Raw genomic sequence first — 18,638 nt, forward strand, 5'->3', positions numbered from 1 at the left:
ACCTGGGGACATAATGGATCCTGGAATGATCTTACTATTCTTGCAAGTTACTGTAAATATCTAAGAAGCAGGTATTCTTTGTGTTTGTTCTTGCACATGATTGTTGGCTAAGGTGTTGACAGTAAGTTGGCACAGCCTAGATTCATTGGTCTTACTGCATGTGCACCGTGTAACTGAGCAGCATGTGCTTGGTGGCCCTGTACTCTGGATGTCTGGTGGCCTTCGTGGAACTACCTGCCAGTGCTGGGAATGCCAGTGGGGCAGCTGCTGTTCTCCCTGGGCTGCTTGCTTTCAGGAAATCCCAGGCAGATTGTCTCTGCTGGCAGAAGGCTCAGGAGCATCAGGGAGGAGGGAGATCTTAAGTCAACTGAAACCTTGGTGTATACTTACATGGAACGTACTCTGAAAATGTGAGGGAACAGGTGTTGGTTGGAGATGGTATGGATGGAGATGAGAAACTCCGTAGATATTGAAAAGTGTAAAGGTCCAGGATGGCTTGTCAGTAATCCTAAATACCGTATTTGCAAGTTAATATAAATCTCTGAGAAGCTGCTATTTATCTGTATTTGTTCTTATCCACAAACTATTGTTTTGGTGTTTATAAACGTTAAATAAAGACGTTCATATTGTTGACTAAATTGTTTCATGAAATACAGTGGCATCTCTTCAAGTGTACAGCTGAAAAACATATAAGCAGTGATAGGAATGCTGGCAAAATAAGACTGTAGTGTTTTGGAATATATTAAAATTAAAACTGAGTGGCTTCTTTTTCTGTTACAGTAAAGCTTAGGAAGACTAAACAACAAAAAAGGAAAACTGTATAGAGGAAGATCTGGCTGCCACAACCTGCGTACTTAGGGAATACATTTTTCGGGGAGCTTACACTTAATGCACTTAAAATTAAAAGTGGTGAAACAGAGGTAGTTAAGGAATTTTGTATTTTTATGTCTCTATTGTTGACAGACCCTTCTAAAATCTCTTTTTATTTGTGATGGCAGCTTGAGTACTGTAGAACAGATCTTACAGAGCAGGCAGGGGCCCTGGAAATTTTCGTTGTAGTGTGCTTTATTAAAAAGAATGGAAGGAAATGAGGGTATAGGAACTCTTGTTCTTCTAGCTGAAGAGCTTATTGCTCCCAGATGCTTGAATGTACCTCTCCTTTCTTACTGCATTCGCTCCTTGCAGTATTTTGGATACACCCTTTTTAAAAAGGAGGTAGAGATTTGTATAACCAAGTGTATTGGAAATGGCAGAACATGGTTGCATAAACTTGGAATTGAAGCAGGGAGCCTGCTTGGATCCATAACAAGCAGGAAGCATCAGGTTATGATGGCAAGAGAAGAATTGTAGTTACTTGATCAAACCAATTTTGTATAGTGTATATGACTCTCTGAGACTTTATATAAAATGTAGGTCATGGAAATGATCTTTTAGTGGCCAAGATTTTACTGCTATTGAGTAGATAATAATTAAGTCATGGAATTTTACAAAAGCACATAATTTTTATTAAATAAGGGTGTTCACAGCTAGTTAAATGTTTTATGATGCGTTTCACCTGCTGTTGTAGACTGTCTCATGATTGCTGGTATTTGCAAAGAATGTAAAAGGCTGTAGGACTTGTGGAGGATGCTGTGTTGTGCTAACTCAACCATCAGTACAGCTCCAGCAGTGCATGCTAATTTTGTATAAGAAATACGTGCCTGTTCAGAAAACCAGAAATACAAGGCATTTGAGAAAAACCTGCTAAGCTAGGTTTTATTTGTAAAATTACTCTCGAGCTGGGGCAGACCCACAGAGGTATTAAATAGCTTCTAACTGCTATCTGGGTAACAAAAATTGCCTTGAAATATGTGGGGAGTTAGAAATCAAATACATATTTTTGAGAAACTTGTCCCTGCTATATAGGTCATTGAGAAGAATTGTAGTGCTGCCTTTAAAGTAATGTTTTTAGAATTTCTCTTAGGAAATCTCTTAATAAAGCTGAAATGAGAAAATTAACATCTAGTGAAAGCTTGTAGAGAGGCTGTGTGTCTGTTCTTCACACCCTTTCTTTCTTGGCGTTTTCTTTTGTTAAATCCTTCTTCCTTCTGTTTGCATGTTGTTAGTATTACACAGCTCTTACTATATAGCATTAAAAAAAACCAAACCCGAACAAAAAAACCCAAACCCAAACCCACCAAAAACCCAAACGGTCCAGGCTTTTATAGAACATAACTCCTTGTATGGCTACAGAGCATACAGCTTTGATTTAGAAAACTCTCACAAATGTCACGGTTCAGTGTTGTAGGCAGTGAGATGAAAATAATAAACCAAGAGGGATTCTCTTAAGTATCTAAACCGGGGCAGCAGAAAAAGCTGCTAACCTTTTGCCTGCAGTTGAAGTGGGTAAACAAGAATAAAGGGGTGGATGGATGGCTGGGATTAGCACAAGGCATATAAAGTTTTAAAAGCTTGCTTGACTTGTATCATTTGTATTAGAAGATACATGCCTCAAGAAGTAGCTATTAACCTGTCAGCAGGGACTGTAGAAGTCACTACTAGTTGGCTCTGTTTAGTCTTTAACCCTGTCACCTCCAGTATTATTCATTACTGCTGCTTTCTTGGCAGATGCTTGGAGTAAAAAGGAGGATGGCAGCAAACCGTGGTTTTTACGATGTAGTAAAAGTAATTGGGGATGGATGTGATGAGGATAGCAGTGTAAGGGTTCTGAGGAACAGTACGCAACAGAGCGTGGTATTTCAAGTGGCCAGAACTGTGTACCATGCTGTGTTCTGCAGGCTCTGTCAGCGATGCCTCTTCACGGTCTTTAGGAGCATTGCTGCTAAGAGTGACTGTGGAAGAAATACGATCCTGATGGATTTCAGTTATTTGGGTGTTCCATGACATGATACCGTGAATCTGTTACTGCTGATACTTTCTTCCAGTTTCACCTATTTAAATGTATGTGATGTATCACTTGGAAGTTCCCCAAATGAATGATTTCCTTACTGAAATTAAGTGAAGAGAGAACATGCTTGAATGTTCAAAAACCTTCCCTTCAAAAAGGAAAAAAGTACATCTTAAGAAAAAAAAGCTTATGATATAGCTGGGGCTCTTTACAATATCTTTGGTAGCGTGAGTTTTACAGTTTTAATTCGCCTTACTTCACAGCTAAATGTTCCTCCTAGTCTGGTCTTTCCTGTTTACTCCCACGACTGGGTAGGACACATGGATGATTGTGCCCCCGCTCCCTTTTTGTTTCAAAGGGAGGGGTGATGCCTGCCTTACTGTGCCCAGGGAGCTGTGGCTGTGCTTAATGCATGTGTTGTGAGGACTTAACTGCTACCTTGACCTCCTCGTGCTTCTGATTCTCAGAAAAAAGTCTTGAGAATTAGGTTTCCGATAAATGAAACGTGCTTATGAGAAATAAACTGGAAACATGTTGGGATTTTTCTTTTGTGAAACAAATTTCCTTGCAAGTAAGAAGTGTTTTTCAGTGAGGAGAAAATGAGCATAGGCTTGCTTATATTCTTGTCATCTGCAAGACAGACAATAGCTTTGCCACTTTGATTTTTACAATAAAGAAGTGTTTTTTAAAATCTTCAGATAAAAGTTGGATTAAATCTGCCCAAAACAGTGATGTAGGGTGCCCATAGAAACCTTACCTTGCATTAAAACTTAAGGTGAACAGGATATTTAGCATATTATTTCTATTCAAGAGCTTATGTTATTTTGCCTTTTTTTTTTTTTTTTTTTAAGCACTATGGATAAGCTTTGAAACTAGAAGAATGCGGGAAGGCCCTTCATTGCACAATTAAAGCAGAAAACCCTTAGCTCTAAACTACCATGCAGTAAAGAAAGTAGTGGAGCTGGTTTGGCAGCTCCAGTGTAATTGGATATTATTTTGTTGTTTAATGTTAAGCCTAAACATAAGAATTAATCTTTCAAGGATATGACAAGGGAATGTAGAAATTATGCAGATGGAATGCTGTGGTGAGAAAACAGAATTCAGCCCTGGAGTCAACATGTAAGCTGTGCAAGTGTCTCGCACAAACTGTCCCCTCTTTGTACCTTAATCACTCTGTCATAACTTAGGAGGCTGAAACGATCATCAGGATCTTTTTTACAGGAGGTGGTAGAATTGTCCCTTAAATCCCCCACATTTTTAAAGAATCTTTACCTTGCGATTCTTTATACAGTCAGAGTAAATTGTTTGTCATCCTTGGAGTAATCAAAGATTCGGAAAACAAGGATTTAGCAGTTACTTCGTCTAATTAAAGATTTGGCTTTTAAAATATTTATGTAATTAGTCATGCAAACAGATGCTCAGTGTATTTATTTCATCATCTTTTTCACTGAAATCAGAGAATTTATTTCCATGTGCCCTTTGCTAAGATAAAGACCTGTATAAACTTGGGTCTTACCGCATTTTGCATCTGCTTAAATTGCTGCAGGAGAAGATGCATGGGGTATTATGCTTACCTTCTTTGGAATCCTGTTGCCCACATAATTGAATAGAATGTTTCAAAATCTGGCTTTGAATTGAGAGCAATTTTGAAGTATTTCAGCTCAAAAGGGAACTTCTATAAAAACATTACCTTTTGGGTTTAAAAGAGCATGGCCACATTGGTCCTAGCTAAACGTTACTACAGCTGTACCATAAGTGTGGGTAATAGGCTTGGTCTGAGACTCGGTAGTGAAATTGGCCAGCTGTCTCTTTGCAGGAGGCTTCCTCAGAATCATTGAGAATCTCCACATCGGTAGTCAGGCACTCTGGTGATCTACAAGAGAAACATTAAACCAATTAAGGAAGAGCTTACAGAAATGAAGCTGGCATTATTTGGTACATCTTCTAATACGGAAATACTTTTGTAGACCTACGAGTAATAGTTGAAGGGATTGGGGGGAGGGCTGTATGTTTGTTTCTTTTAAATTACATCTTTTTTTTCCTCTTTGAACTTTTTCTTAGACCTTAGCAATGTTATGAATTCCACTTCAAATATAAAGGCTGTGAATGGAAAAGCTGAAAGTAGTGATAGTGGAGCAGAATCAGAAGAGGAAGGGCTTCGTGAAGAGGAAGAAAAAGAACTGCAGCTAAATGGAAAGGGTATGTTTTCTGCACTTGGACCATTATCTCTTCCAAAATTATTCTTAAATACCTAAGTGGCAGGAAATCAGAAAGGATCATGAATGCTGTCCTTCTTCAGGAGAATTAGGTGGAAATACATGTGGATGTATGTGTGAAAATGGCAGTGTCTCAAGTTGGGTTTTAAGACTTAGAACTAGTACAGATTTGTGAGCTGTGCCGTACAATTTCTGACTCAGCTAGAAAGTTCTGTCAGTAGTTTAGCTAAAAGTCTGAATTGTTCTGGATTTTGTTGCCTGTACTGTTTGTAAGAGCTGTGAATGGCTACATGGGCTGTAAGAGTAGAATTGAAAATCACTTTTTATTTTTTCCTTCAAACAAAATAAATCAGAACTTTCACTGAGATTCATTTAGGGGGTACATAAAGAGTTTTGAGAAATACCAGCATCAAGTAAAAACCAAATGAAATTACATATTTAGAATTGTATAGTTTTTTTTCCTCCAAGGACGTTAGGATTATTATTCAGTTTATCAAAGACATCAACTTTGGATCTGCTTACTTACATTTTAAAGATCATCTGCTCTTTATGCAAATTAAATTTTATATTTACACTTTTTACAAGAACAGAACAATCCCTGTGACTGTGAATCTAGGAGCACTTACATATTTTGTTCTGCAGATACATTATACATACAATCCATTAGGAAGTTAACTACTTGGAGAAATGTATTGCAAGCTATTAGGTGCATAGCTTTCTATTTGCAAGGTTTCCTTGTTCTTTTACAGACTATAAGAATGTGAAACCAGAATCTGCAGCTGCTAAGGATTTGGAAAGTATTGTCTCTAACGGCTGTTACAAGGACAGCTTCATCCCAGATATGCAGAACGTCCTCCAGACCAAATCTGCCCTGAATGGCTTGAACCAGGAGGAAGAAATAAAGAAAACAGAGCCAAGCCTAGAAATAGCTAATAACAGTGCTCACCAAGGTATTGTCCTTGCAAGACCATGTTTTCAGTTGCACATGTTTTTAATGGAAAAATTTTCTTGAAAGCTTAATCCTGGGGTTCAGAGACTAGCAATGGTGTCTTCCAGCTGTAGAAACCTGAAGAAAGAATACTCCAAAATAAAACATCAAATGAGTCTTTAAATAAGTTTAAAATAAGTCTTCGTAGGAGGTCCTACGAGAAAGAGAGAGATTGAATTAGGAGACAAAGAAGCGCAAAATCACAGAAGTGCAATTGTTTTAAAATCATTATGCTACCTATGCAAATACTGTTTGCCTTTGACAGCTATTTTGTAGTGAAATGAAAATGACTAGTATCTTATTTGTCATTCTCAAAGGCTGAACATACTGTAAGTGCCAGTTTATTGAAACTGATGTCTAAAGATATAATTTTAAAACTAACAGGTAGTTTTAGGCAAAACTGCTTTGTACTGAGCTTGGGAAGGAGAGTGGAATGAACAAGGTAGAATTAAAATTATCAACTTCTAATGCAGAAATGCCAATATGAGGTATAGTTTTCCCATTAGTAAAAGTTTTATATAATTCCTGTGTTACCTCTTCATTCAGGATCTAACTTTAGGATGACAGTTGTAAATAAAAGGGGCATAAGTTGAAGCTCATGTAGACTTTTTAACTCCTTGCTTTACTCTTTGACAGGATAGGTTCACATTTACGAAACCTGTGCATATCTCCTTTCCGTACAGGTGCAAATGAAGAGAATACTGAAGAGGTCTCAGCAGCTCAGCACTTAACCAGTGATTCAGACAGTGAAGTTTATTGTGACTCTATGGAGCAACTTGGACTAGAAGAGGTAGGGTCTTAGTATTCCTAGGTGTATTTTGAAACTGGTATGCTTGCTTTTAAATAGGTTCCTATCTATCAGGTGAACCTGGACACACAGAGGTGAAGTAATTTGTGTGCCTTCCTCCTGTTTGGACTATAGTTTTTTTGATTTTTTTATTGTCAGTCTTTTACAACTTGATTGCTACTGATCTAAAAGCCTTGAAATTTTTGCCCTCAGAGAATTTGTGAGGGGAAGGTACTGAAAACAGCAGTACAAAGAAACTAAGGGCTGTGACCACAGATTAATTTAGGGTCTCGTAACATATATAGGGACCAGAATCCATCTGGATCCAACTCCTCTTAAGAAGCAATGGGTGTCTTTGCCACACTGAAGTTTTTGCATGTTCTTTTTCTGGCCTGATGAATCCTGCATTTGTTTCTTAGAATAAATAGAGAGTAAGCTTTAGCAGGTGGCCTGTAGTCCAATGCCTGAAAGTGGCTTAGGTCTAAAGAAGTGGGAGATGACAATGATTTCTGGATTCTCTTGTACTCTCTTTAGCCATAACATTTGTGTCTGACTTTCATGTAAAAGGTGGGCACCAACTATGCTGGCTTAGTTTTGACTGAATTTGTGCTCCTGCTTATTGTGTGAACTGCAATCTTAGTTGGCTTACTGGCTTGGACCTCCTTCAGAGGTCCAGTTTAAGTGTGGACTTGCAGATTGTACTCACCTAGTTTCCTGATTCTGGGGAGGAATATATGAATGATGCATGGGATCAGAAAGACCAGTAAGCACTCTAATACTGCATCATTCTCTTGTCTAGCTGTTTCTTGAGGATCTAGAGAATTCCATTTAGCAAATCAAAAATCTACTGCGTAATGAAGTGTGTTGGGAAAGGTGATTTGGTAGAAGTGCTGCAAGTACTCTTACCTAAGTGGTTTCCCAATCATCTTATTGAGTATTGTTCAAGCTTGTTTGAGATTCTTTAATTTAGGTGGGTGGATAATTTGTTAAAGAGTTTCTCAACCTGCATGAGAAAAGTTCTAGTTTTGAACAAAATAACAAATGTTCAGGTATATGTAAATAAATATACAAGTGGAACAACAGTTGGATCAATTCAGACTGAAGAGGTTCATTTAAAGAATTAAATACAGCTTTGTATTGGAAAATATGTAGCAAACACTCTGTCCTTCAATTCTGATGATATAGGTTTATGAACTGCTGTTTCACAAACAGGATTTTGGCAGAAGATTACATTTCATTGCCCCCCTTTTGGTTATTTTGGCTTTTTCGTGGAGTTATTTTTCAGCTAGCTGAGGTCTCCAGTCTGCTTCAGCGTATACTTGTGCAGTGCTTGTCCTTGCCCTGAACAAAGGGTTCCTTGTACCATCTTAAGGCAGTCCTGTTGGCAGAGCATGTAATTGTGACCTGATCAATGCATATCTCATCCATTTTTAATATCTTCCTACAGTACCACCAATTTTGAGTAAGAATATGATGGAATACTGTGCCTTTTTTTTGTTTGGTGAGAGGTACAGGGTGCAGCCGAGCTTTTTGGAACAAGTTGATGTGATGCAATGTGATCCCTTTACTGTAAGTGTAACCACTGCCTACTCAAGGTTGCTGATAGCATGTGACTTTTGAAAGCATGGCTCACAAATGCGAGTTAGGATACTACTTGATATCCTAACTGTTTAGGAAGCAAAGCCAGTTTTACAAGGGAAAACTGAAGATTTTCAGATCTTAACGTTCTATTTTAGTAATTACTGAGTATTACTGTATGTTGGAAGTGTCTACAGTGATTCCAAGTGGTGTCACTGTTTTGAGAATATTTGCCTCAAACACATTTTCAGTCTGAGAAGGACATTTAGGCAATAGTAGGCATGTTCTACTGGACAACAACTGCTCCTGTTAAAAGAAAAGTCTTAATTCTGGGCAAACTAAAGTGAAACTCGAGATGATGCGTCTTCCTTTTTTTTTTGTTAACTGTCATATTTTACAGAATTTAATTACTTGCTAATGTTAATTTGTAGCCCTTGGAGATCATCACATCAGCTAAAGGATCTTTAAAGCATTCATCCCATTTCTTGGATGTAGATCACAGTCTTCTGTTAGAAAATATGGATTTTCCAAGGCGTGCTTGCATGACTTATGGGAATCTCCAACCTGGAAATACTGTAGAGGGGCCAGCTCAAGAACAGGGCGAAGTCAAGTGTGGAGGAGAAGATGGCAAAGCCAGTAATGGGGGCCCTCACAAGGAGAAGAAAAGTGGAGAAAAAGCAGATTTCTACGGTGTCAGAAGAGGGAGAGGTACTGTGCATGCTGCTTTTGTGTTCCCCACTCTCCTGACTGCCAAAAGTCACTGGTGCTGGAGAAGTACTTGTCAACATTCTCCAGTAAGGTGGTCATGCTGTATAGTGCTTCTGTCATTCACAATAAAAAAGATAACAAAATCCTAATTACAGTGGGTAGCAATCAGTTGTGTCTTCAGAGTATTTATTTCATTCATAGTACGTATTACAAAAGGATTTTCTTGTGCTATAGAGATCTTGTATAAGCACGTTGGCTTCTTCTGTTTTGGCTTCCCTTAAACTCCAGCTGCTGTTCATGGCACCTGTCTGTTTAGAAATTTAATCTTCAAAAGCTGTCTGTGCATAAGAAGAGTTTCTTTACAAGTTACATACTTATTTTTAAATGCATATGCATTTATATCTCTATGGTGTCTTTACTTGAAACCATGGAACATCTTGGAAAGGTATCCGTGATGCATTGTTTTCTATATAATTGGAGTGTTAGCCACACTTCTGAGTGACTCTGATACTATCTATTGTGATTCGTAATAAGATGTTCAATTTCTGTTGGATCTCCGCTCTTTTTAATTCCCTAATACTTCTAATACTGTCACCTAGGCGTAGTACCATATGCCAGTGGTATGATCTACAAAGGGTAAAGATTATTGTACTAAAAAAAAAGGCAGGAAGTATTTTATATATATGTATGCCTTTTTGTATGGCACCTGTATGTAATCAGATGCAAAATTAAAAAGAAAATCCATTTATGTGGCAAACTGTTGTGAAGGGTATATTATAGTTTAACCCTCTCCCCTTCTCTCTTTTGTTGTTTTACTTAGGTTTGCTGCTTGCAGGCAGAAACAGGATAGGCTAGCTGTACATAGTTTAAAGGAGTATTGTAGGTTTCAAAGAATTATCTTTTCTCATTAGTCTATTCCGGTGTTCTTTGTTTTCCAGCTGGAAACTGTGCCAAACTTAAAACACACCTTCCCTTGATAATAAGACAGATGTTACTTTTTGCTAGGACAGAATTTACTGCTGAACTTGACTGGATGTAAATTAGTAATTTTTTGCTAAATGTTTATGCATTTCTAGGACCTTGAATGACGCTGTCACACTGAGGCTGTAGGGAAACATCTCAAATGATGTTGCAGTAACCTCCCAGCTTTTGAACTGTCTGAACATAGTATGACTAGGAGTACCACACTGAGCTTGGGAGGGAGAAAGCTGAACTGTTAAAATAAACATTTTCAGTAAGAGTTGGTAGCCCATCCTGTGGTTTATCTATCTATTTTTTTCTCCCTCAAAATAGGGCATAGACTTCAGCCTCTAGGAGATGGTTCACAAGGTGGTCAGATGGGTAGTGGAGGGGACGGAGAGCGCTGGGGATCTGACAGAGGACCCAGGGGTAGTCTCAATGAACAGATTGCAGTAGTGCTGATGCGATTGCAAGAAGACATGCAGAATGTCCTTCAGAGGCTGCATATGCTGGAGGCGGTTACAGCATCACAGGTATTATTCACTGAAGTTATTCGATTACTTTTTATTAAATGTCCTTGGATATGTTTATGCTTTTTAAAATTAAGATTTCAGACAATATTTTCTTAAACTGCGGAGACATTTCAGTTACATTCTGTAGTTTATTCCAACTTAAAATTTCTTACTGGTACCTAGTCTCAGGAGCACAATTCAGAACCCTTTTACATGTGAGCAGAAACATGCATTTTGACCTAAATATTAACCATTTATTATTATACTGATTTCTGATCAGACTAATCTTAGCCATAGTTATTGATACACTTTACATAGCTGCTACGTGGAGATTTCCTAGTTAATGTTAGTAATAAGTGATCCCAGATAATTTTTTGATCAGTAGATCTCAAAGCATTTTCAAAGTGAGAAATTATCTTAACCTTCCAGACTGGTAAATGTTTGCAAGGCAGAACTTCTGATTTCATTTTTCAGTTAGCAGAAGACTGATTCTTCATAGCATTCTTGCTCCGCAAAGTAATCCAGCTTTCTTGGAATTTCACATCATGTATACAAGACAGGCAAAAGAAGTCTTAAGCAAGTATAGATATTTATTGATGCAGTGTTTCTTTTTCCTTCTGTTTCAATGGAAATGCTGTATATTCAGGAGAATAGAATATGCTGTGAGTATAGTTGAACCAGCAACCCAGTGTTTGTTTTTGTTTGACTTACTGATGTATTTTGATCTACCTGGGAATGAAAGAGCTGTACAAGCAGTATCCTATGGGATGCATACTCCAAATCTAAGGCAGCCAGGGAAAAGGATTTATTAAAACCATGATCTCACTCCATCACAGCTATTCAAGAATCTGATGTTTGAATACAGAATGATATTCTTCTTTTTTTTGCCTGAGCAATATATGAAGAAACAGTAAAAGATTCTTCCCCAGCAGTTCATGCTGTGCTTGCTACCCCTACCTAAGAAGAAGCAGAAGCTTCTTTATCTAAGAACTTTATCTAAGTCACACTTAGATAAGTTAAGAAACACCTAGAAAACTGACTGCTTTGTTTTTGTGGAAGCACCACAATAGTGTATGGGAATAGCCTTGAAAAGTTTCTGGTACTTCCCATTTTCTGGATTGCCTGGAAGATTTGGAACAGAGTATTCTCATTCCTTTATGCTGTTAGACATGCCTGTAGCTATAGCTAAGGGCGGACTGAAACAGTGCTTTTTGCCTTTGTATAGACTGGGGTTGAAACATGTAATCATACAAATTAGGCTGCTGGGATTTCTGCTCTGTGCTGCACCTGCGGGGACTGGACCAGAGTTGAGGAAGTTGCAATGACCAGTTGGGCAGGGAGGCTTTGAAAAACTGTAAAGAGATCCAGTAAGTGATGCCGATTCATTTTTTAACACACAGAGATGTGATAAAAATGCTAGAAAGGGTAATGGAAACGTGAGAGGTAAGTTGGAAACTTGAGTGGTGAAAGGAGGGTTGCAGGGGTGTGGTTCTGTTCCTTAAACTGTCATATATGCAGACTGCAAAGCCTTCACACGGTGAAAAACTTCATATTCACATTTTGTGAAGCAGAAAAATTTTGATTGCAGTTTCCTTTTTATACTTACCAGCTTTTGTTTGTATTTAAAGGCAAAATCTGCAGCACTACACTCAAATTATCAGCCTGCCTCCTCTGTCAAGGTGAGATATTTTTTTTCTATTTGTAAAAAGCAGTGTGAATGGTGAAAGCAGATGAGATGAATATTTTATGTCTAGCTCTTAGGATGTGCTTTTCATATTGTCTCTCTCTTGACAAGGAGATAAAAAATAATCTGTGTCTGAAGAAGTTATTTGATAATCTTTTTTCTGGTCTTACTAGTGTTTTCTGCTTTGATATGGTAGTATTTGACGTGATTGAGAAGTATGTGGTGTTCAGGGTGTGCGCACAGATTGCTGACTAGAATTTTTTTCTGTTTTCCTTAGAAACCATCATGGTGGCCCTTTGAAATTTCTCCGGGTATTTTAGCTTTTGCTGTCGTGTGGCCATTTATTGCCCAGTGGTTGGTACATGTGTATCTTCAAAGAAAGCGAAGGTAAAGATGTGCATTCAGTAGGGCATATATATAGTGTATTTCATCTGTTTAAACCCATACGTAGTATATCATGTTATGTAGACAGGACATAGAGTACTGCCTTCGTGCATAAGAAGAATGCAAGGGTGTGCTCTCAGTAAGGCTTTGACAGTGTATCTGGAACATCAGGTCAGTATCAAAATAAGGAGCTTGATAACAATTGCTTTGATAAAACCTGTTTCCTTGAGTTCTTTGTTTCAAGACATGTCTTGCTTAGTGTTGCATTGTATGCATCAGTGACTCATAGCTCTGAAGATACAGGCTAAGGCAGATTGTAGAGTCCTTGGGTATGGTTATGATAGGAAGGTGCATGTTTCAGTCCCAAGAACTCAAGCCAAATGCGCAACAAGAAATTCTGGAAGCTAACAGGAGTGCTTTCCATTAGCTGGGAATTCTAGGAAGAGACTTGTATAGTTGTGTTTGCTTTGAAGGGTTTCTCAGCGTAAGAATGTATTGGTTAATTTTACTTTATAAGTGGTATGCTTTATATGTGGCAGTTTAGGTTAAGTCCACGAAATGTGATGCAGGATAAATAATTTCAGTGAGCATACACAAGTGGGTGAGGCTGGATAGCTTGGAAGTGTCTTCATGACACTGTCTGATACTCTCACTCCCAATATCGTCTTGAGCCATTTTCACTGCTTCTAGACTCTAGTCCCCTCATGCCACGAGAAAAATTTTTCCTATCAAATCCTTTGCAAAGTCCCATCTGTCAGCTATTTCTCATTCAACATTTGCTAGCACCTTACTACGATATTTTTGTAACCTCTACTTTGACTTCCTTCAACTGAAGGACAGTTGTACTCTCATCTTACCTTTTTTAACTCTCAAGTGAGTGTTCTCTAGTTGCCATGTACTTCAACCTCACACCTGACTTTGTTACCTTAGCATACCATTTTTTCCTCTCTGTCAGTATGCAGAGTCTGCATATGTGTGGATCTTACTACAATTAGCTTAAGTTGTTCTGGCTTTTCTGATATTTGACAGTTTTATGGTATAGTTTTCTCTCACCTGGTAAATCACAAAAACACAGAATGGTTGAGGTTGGGAGGCACTTCTGGTGGTCATCTGGTCCAAACCCCCTGCTCAAGCAGGGACACCTAGAGCCATTTGTCCAGGACTGTGTCCAGATGGCTTCCAAGTAGCTCTGAGGAGGGAGACTCGCACAACCTCTCTGGGCAGCCTGTGCCAGTGTTCATCTCTCCTTATAGGAGAAACGCTCCAGTCCCTTTATCATCTTCATGGCCCTTCACTGGACTCTCTCCAGTATGTCCATGTCTCTCATAGCCAGAACTGGACACAGCCAGGTGTGGCCTCACCAGGGCTGAGTAGAGGGGAAGGATCACCCCCCTCGACCTTCTGAGAGGGATAATACAGCTCGCCAGTGCCGTTGGCCTTCTTTGCTTCAAGGGCACGTTGCTGGCTCATGTTCCACTTGGTGTCCACCAGGACCCACATGTCCTTCTCTGCCAAGCTGCTTCCCAGCTGGGCAGGCCCCCGTATGTACTGGTGGCCTTGTTCCTCCCCAGGTGCTGGACTTCCCCTTGTTCTTCCTGAGGTTCCTGACAATGTGTTTTTCCATCCTGTTGAGGTCCATCTGCATGGCAGCACCACCCTCTGGCATATCAGCCACTCCTCCCAGTTCTATGTCATCTGCAAATTTGCTGAGGGTGCACTCTGCCCCATCATCCAGGTGATTAATAAAGATGTTGAACGCATGCACTGCTAATTACTGGCCTCCAACTAGACTTCTGTCACTGATCACCACCCCCTGGGCCCAGCCCATGGTGTTGTAAACGATACAATGCCCACAAAGGCTACAGCTCTGCCAGGGAGTTACCCTGCCTCAGAGCTGTCATTAGCAGCATTGGTGTTAATTGCGCTGCCTAATGCAACTAGAGGTTGTGCTACTAAGGTTTTTAGGCAGTTACACGTTTTCCTTATTTCCTGCACTGGTAAACAGAGATTGCCATTTCATCAGCAAGGACAAAGTTTTTTAAGATCAGTACAATTTTTTTAGTGTCTTACGTGAGGCTCCCATGAACTTTTGTGTTATTTAGCTAATAGCTCTTGAATGGCCATGTTCTCTCTCTGAACAGTATGCTGTTCTTGTAAACCTTTTTTGAGCATCTGTTCTGACCTCTGGCACCCTCAATCAATTCACAGGTTCAGTCAGAAATCGGTTTTTAGAAAAGCACCCTTTCTAGCAATTTTTGTAATATATTGTTCTAACGATTCAGAGCTTAAATGAATAAACAAATGGTAAATTATTTTTAGTTTGGATTTGTCGTCTTGCAGCTCTCATCCATTGGATTTTCCTAGATCTTTATCTAATCAACAGAGTCTGTAATGTGTGTTCCATGGTGGGTGCTTTATTACTATCATCAGGTCATCTCTTAATCTGTTGCTTAAACAAAACAGCTGGAGCAATTGGAGTCTTATTTTAGGGTTGTTTTTTCCAGCCTTGGGATGGTGCTGGTGGCTTCACAGTTTGTCAATACTCTTTTTGAGTTCTGGACACCAGGGTTTGTGCCACCATCTGCTAACGGTAATATCAGTCTCTGAAATACAGACAGTGCAGCCCTAGATAGTCCTTGGTTTGTTTACTCATTCATGGATTGTCTTAAAATGAGAAGAACTTCAAGAACGGAAACAACTAAAGAAATTTCTGTGTTCTTCAGCTTTGTTCTTTGTTTCTGAAGAAATCTACCCATAGCCAGAATTTAAGGATTATGCTTCTGCATCACCTTTCCACCTGGAGTTCCATCTCCTTTAGCAACGGGTAGGAAGTTGATCAGGTATACTCAGAGAGAAAACAGAATTGCAAAACAAGAGCCTTTCTCTGTTGTGCTGTTGCCAGTTTCAGCTTGTACTCTGTTAAGGTGTGTAAGCTTTTAGGCAACAGCTGTACACAGTACACATATTGACCGTATGTGTGTACTTTTAATTTTAAAGTACATAAACTGGGGCAGAAACCAGGAGTCTGTGCTACCGCGTGAGTGAGGTTTTCTCATGGTGAGGCTGTGGAGCCACGACTCCTCCACTCTTGTGCAGTGGAGCAAATTCCACGGAACTGGTGGAAGGAAGGCAGGCCGCCTGTAGCCAACAGCTTTGTTTAGCTCGTGTCCCTGGGAAGGGATAGCTCAGCTCACCTTAGCACCCTGCTGCACGGCCTTCTGCCTGGTTTAAGCCTTCTGAGCCTCTTAACCTGTCACTCATTTATGGGGAACTTAATGGTGAACATCTGGGTACTTATATTGGAGCCTTTACTGCAGAAAGCTTGAAAACCCGAATCCCAGGGGCTCTAAAACCAGATCACAGATAGAAATATATTTTTAGTAATAATTGAGAGTTCTTCAGATTCAGCTGACACTTTTAGAACATTCCGACTGCGTGTTTTCTGGAGTCACTGGAAAATCGGCTCCTAAGCATTGCTGTGCTGTAGGCTAGCAAACCACTGACTGATGTGGTCGGGGACTGTTCTGAGGAATTTAATCTGCAGCTCAGAACTCTTAGTGATGCTCTGTACTTCTCATTGTAAATTGTGCCAGTTTTGTAAACTTGCAGATTGTTTTATAACTTGAGGGCAAATGTCAGGTATCTTGAAGCAGTGTTGTATTTTCATTGATTGGAAATCATTTACATGTAACCTTAATTGATTTTTTTTTTATTTAGACAAAAAACATCTCATATGTGAAGGTACATTTATTTATTTGGTTCTTTTTCTAGAAAACTGAACTGAGAATTCATGACTTTGCTTGAAGACTTCTAGCAGAAGATAGCACTGGAAAGCGAAGGAATTCTGAATTCTTATAGAATCTCAGAATCTGGGATGATGTTCTTTCTGTTATAGTAACATTTTGTACTACCTTTGAGCTAAACATTTAAGGATTAACATTATTGAAACTTGAATGATTCACGGCTCCTAGGTTACAAATAAATCCCAACAATTCCATCCTCAAAACCATATGAACATTAATTATTTTGGAACATGCTTGCAGATGGGCCTTCAGTAATTACTGGTCTTGCTGATGTTAGATGATGAAGAAAGTAAAATCTTTGTAAAAGAATAAGTGAGAAAGATGTAAAACTGTCACTTTAATGTAGAAATAATTTTATAATCACAGCATCCCTGCCTGTTTTTCCACAGGTTTACATATTATCAAATGAAAGCACTAGTAAAGTATGAATCAAATACATTGTCAGCTGTTGGGAAAATATGATACAGCTCTGAGGAATTCAACTAGTTACCTTTGCTGCTAAACCAGTGTGAGGCAAATTTCCACGTGAACTGGTCAGAAATGAAATTGAATCCATCACTTATCCTTTTCAGATTGTAAAGGAGATTTGGGAATTTATGTGTCTTGAAAGTTAGAGCCATTAATAACAGGGACTGTTCAAATACAAGTTTGGAAACTGTGTGGTACAAGGGATCCATCTAAAGAGGCTGCACCTTATATTTTTAACTTTGGTAACTGTGTACTTGTTGACAACAACTTTTTTTAACTGAAATATGTAGTTTAGGCACAAGGTGCTGGAAAATGAGATGAAAGCTATCTCTGTAATTATATCTCTTAAGAGCTGAAAAAGCTTAGTGCACTGTAAGTTTTCTGTTGTCAGTTTATGTCAAATTAAAATCAGATTTAATCTAGCCCTAATCCGTTGTGGACTTTTCCCAAGTCATATCACAGAAAATACCAGTTCTGGTATTGCTTTCTCTTACCCTTCTACTTCCTTTCAAAACAAAACTTTTCAGCTAATTTTGGTGCTGATTTCACACACCCCCACCCCCCTTTTCATGAACTATTTATTAACCAGTATGCAAACAGAATTACAACCTTGTGAAGTTTGCTTGATTAAAGCATGCTTTATGCTTTATTTTAAAAAATTCAATATATTGTCTAAATCTCTGGGAACGTACTAAAATTCGATTTGACAAAACACTAAGACATGCATTTGCTATGAAGAACTGTATCATAACAAAACCCTGTGTTTAAGATCTGAATCTTCAGAAATTTCACCATATTCCTGATGTGCTTTCATCCTCCAGCTGGACTACATATTACAAATTTTTCAGGAAAGTTATTTTTCATCCTTCCTAAAAAAATCTTCTCCAGTTTGGAAAAGATTTTTCATACAAGCTATACTGTATCACAGTACGTAATCACAGAATTTAATGTTTGTTTTGCCAGAGCAATTTTAATCTTGTTTTTAGTCAAGTGTGGGTTTTTTTAAGAGTTACTTTTCCTACTCCTGATTTTCTTGTTGTAAGGCTGAATTAAAAAATAAAATGGTCAGAACCTCTTTGAAGACTGCTGTAACAGTCAGATGGTTTCATGTGCCAGAGATCAGTTTGGGCATGAGATGTACTGACAACTCAGGTTTGAACAAAGCTTATGCTGGAAGGGAAGTTGCACTGTGACCTGAAGCCATGGTACCTGTAGCTTGAAGTTCTAGAGTGAGTGACGACTTCTCATAAAATGATAAAAATGATTATACAGGAAGGATACTCTAGCTTGAAGGTCACTAAAAAAAAAAAAAGAGCAAGCTCCTGCAGCAGCATGTCTTCCGATCGGATGAAGCACCCTGGAGTGCCTCCTGCCCCGGGCCATAGCCATGTTACACGTAGGTGTCTAGCTTTTAGAGATGGTATGGACATTCTCCAAGGTACTTGCCTGTTAACTTCCTACTGAAATAACTGTAGGCACGTGCTATCCTTGTTATTTATTCATGTTTCAATAAATCAGTCCCTTACTATTTCATATTTTATCTTGGACTTTCTTAATGTGTAATAAATGCTGTACATTGGATGCTTTGGCTGTACAGAAGAGGCTGCTGGTTACATGGTGAAGCAGCAGTCTCAGAAATTGTAATACAAGTCACTTTTATAAC

At 38.8% G+C, this 18,638-nt stretch overlaps 1 protein-coding gene across 2 annotated transcripts in view; it reads left to right on the forward strand.

Moving 5' to 3' along the window:
• Positions 1 to 18,503, forward strand: part of ACBD5 (acyl-CoA binding domain containing 5) — a 32,094-nt gene extending 13,591 nt beyond the window's left edge. Inside the window, exons 7-14 of one of the 2 annotated variants that reach the window (XM_055803956.1) lie at positions 4,949 to 5,086; positions 5,853 to 6,053; positions 6,775 to 6,881; positions 8,888 to 9,164; positions 10,458 to 10,657; positions 12,265 to 12,315; positions 12,598 to 12,707; positions 16,476 to 18,503. In XM_055803956.1, the coding sequence (XP_055659931.1) occupies positions 4,949 to 5,086; positions 5,853 to 6,053; positions 6,775 to 6,881; positions 8,888 to 9,164; positions 10,458 to 10,657; positions 12,265 to 12,315; positions 12,598 to 12,707; positions 16,476 to 16,488 (1,097 nt within the window). In that variant the 3' untranslated portion in view covers positions 16,489 to 18,503. The remainder of the gene's footprint in view (positions 1 to 4,948; positions 5,087 to 5,852; positions 6,054 to 6,774; positions 6,882 to 8,887; positions 9,165 to 10,457; positions 10,658 to 12,264; positions 12,316 to 12,597; positions 12,708 to 16,475) is intronic. The other variant, XM_055803957.1, reaches the window with a different exon arrangement.
• Positions 18,504 to 18,638: the final 135 nt, after the last annotated feature.

The sequence above is a fragment of the Falco peregrinus genome, chromosome 5 (assembly GCF_023634155.1).
Source record: "Falco peregrinus isolate bFalPer1 chromosome 5, bFalPer1.pri, whole genome shotgun sequence".
In the NCBI taxonomy this organism is placed as follows: domain Eukaryota; kingdom Metazoa; phylum Chordata; class Aves; order Falconiformes; family Falconidae; genus Falco; species Falco peregrinus.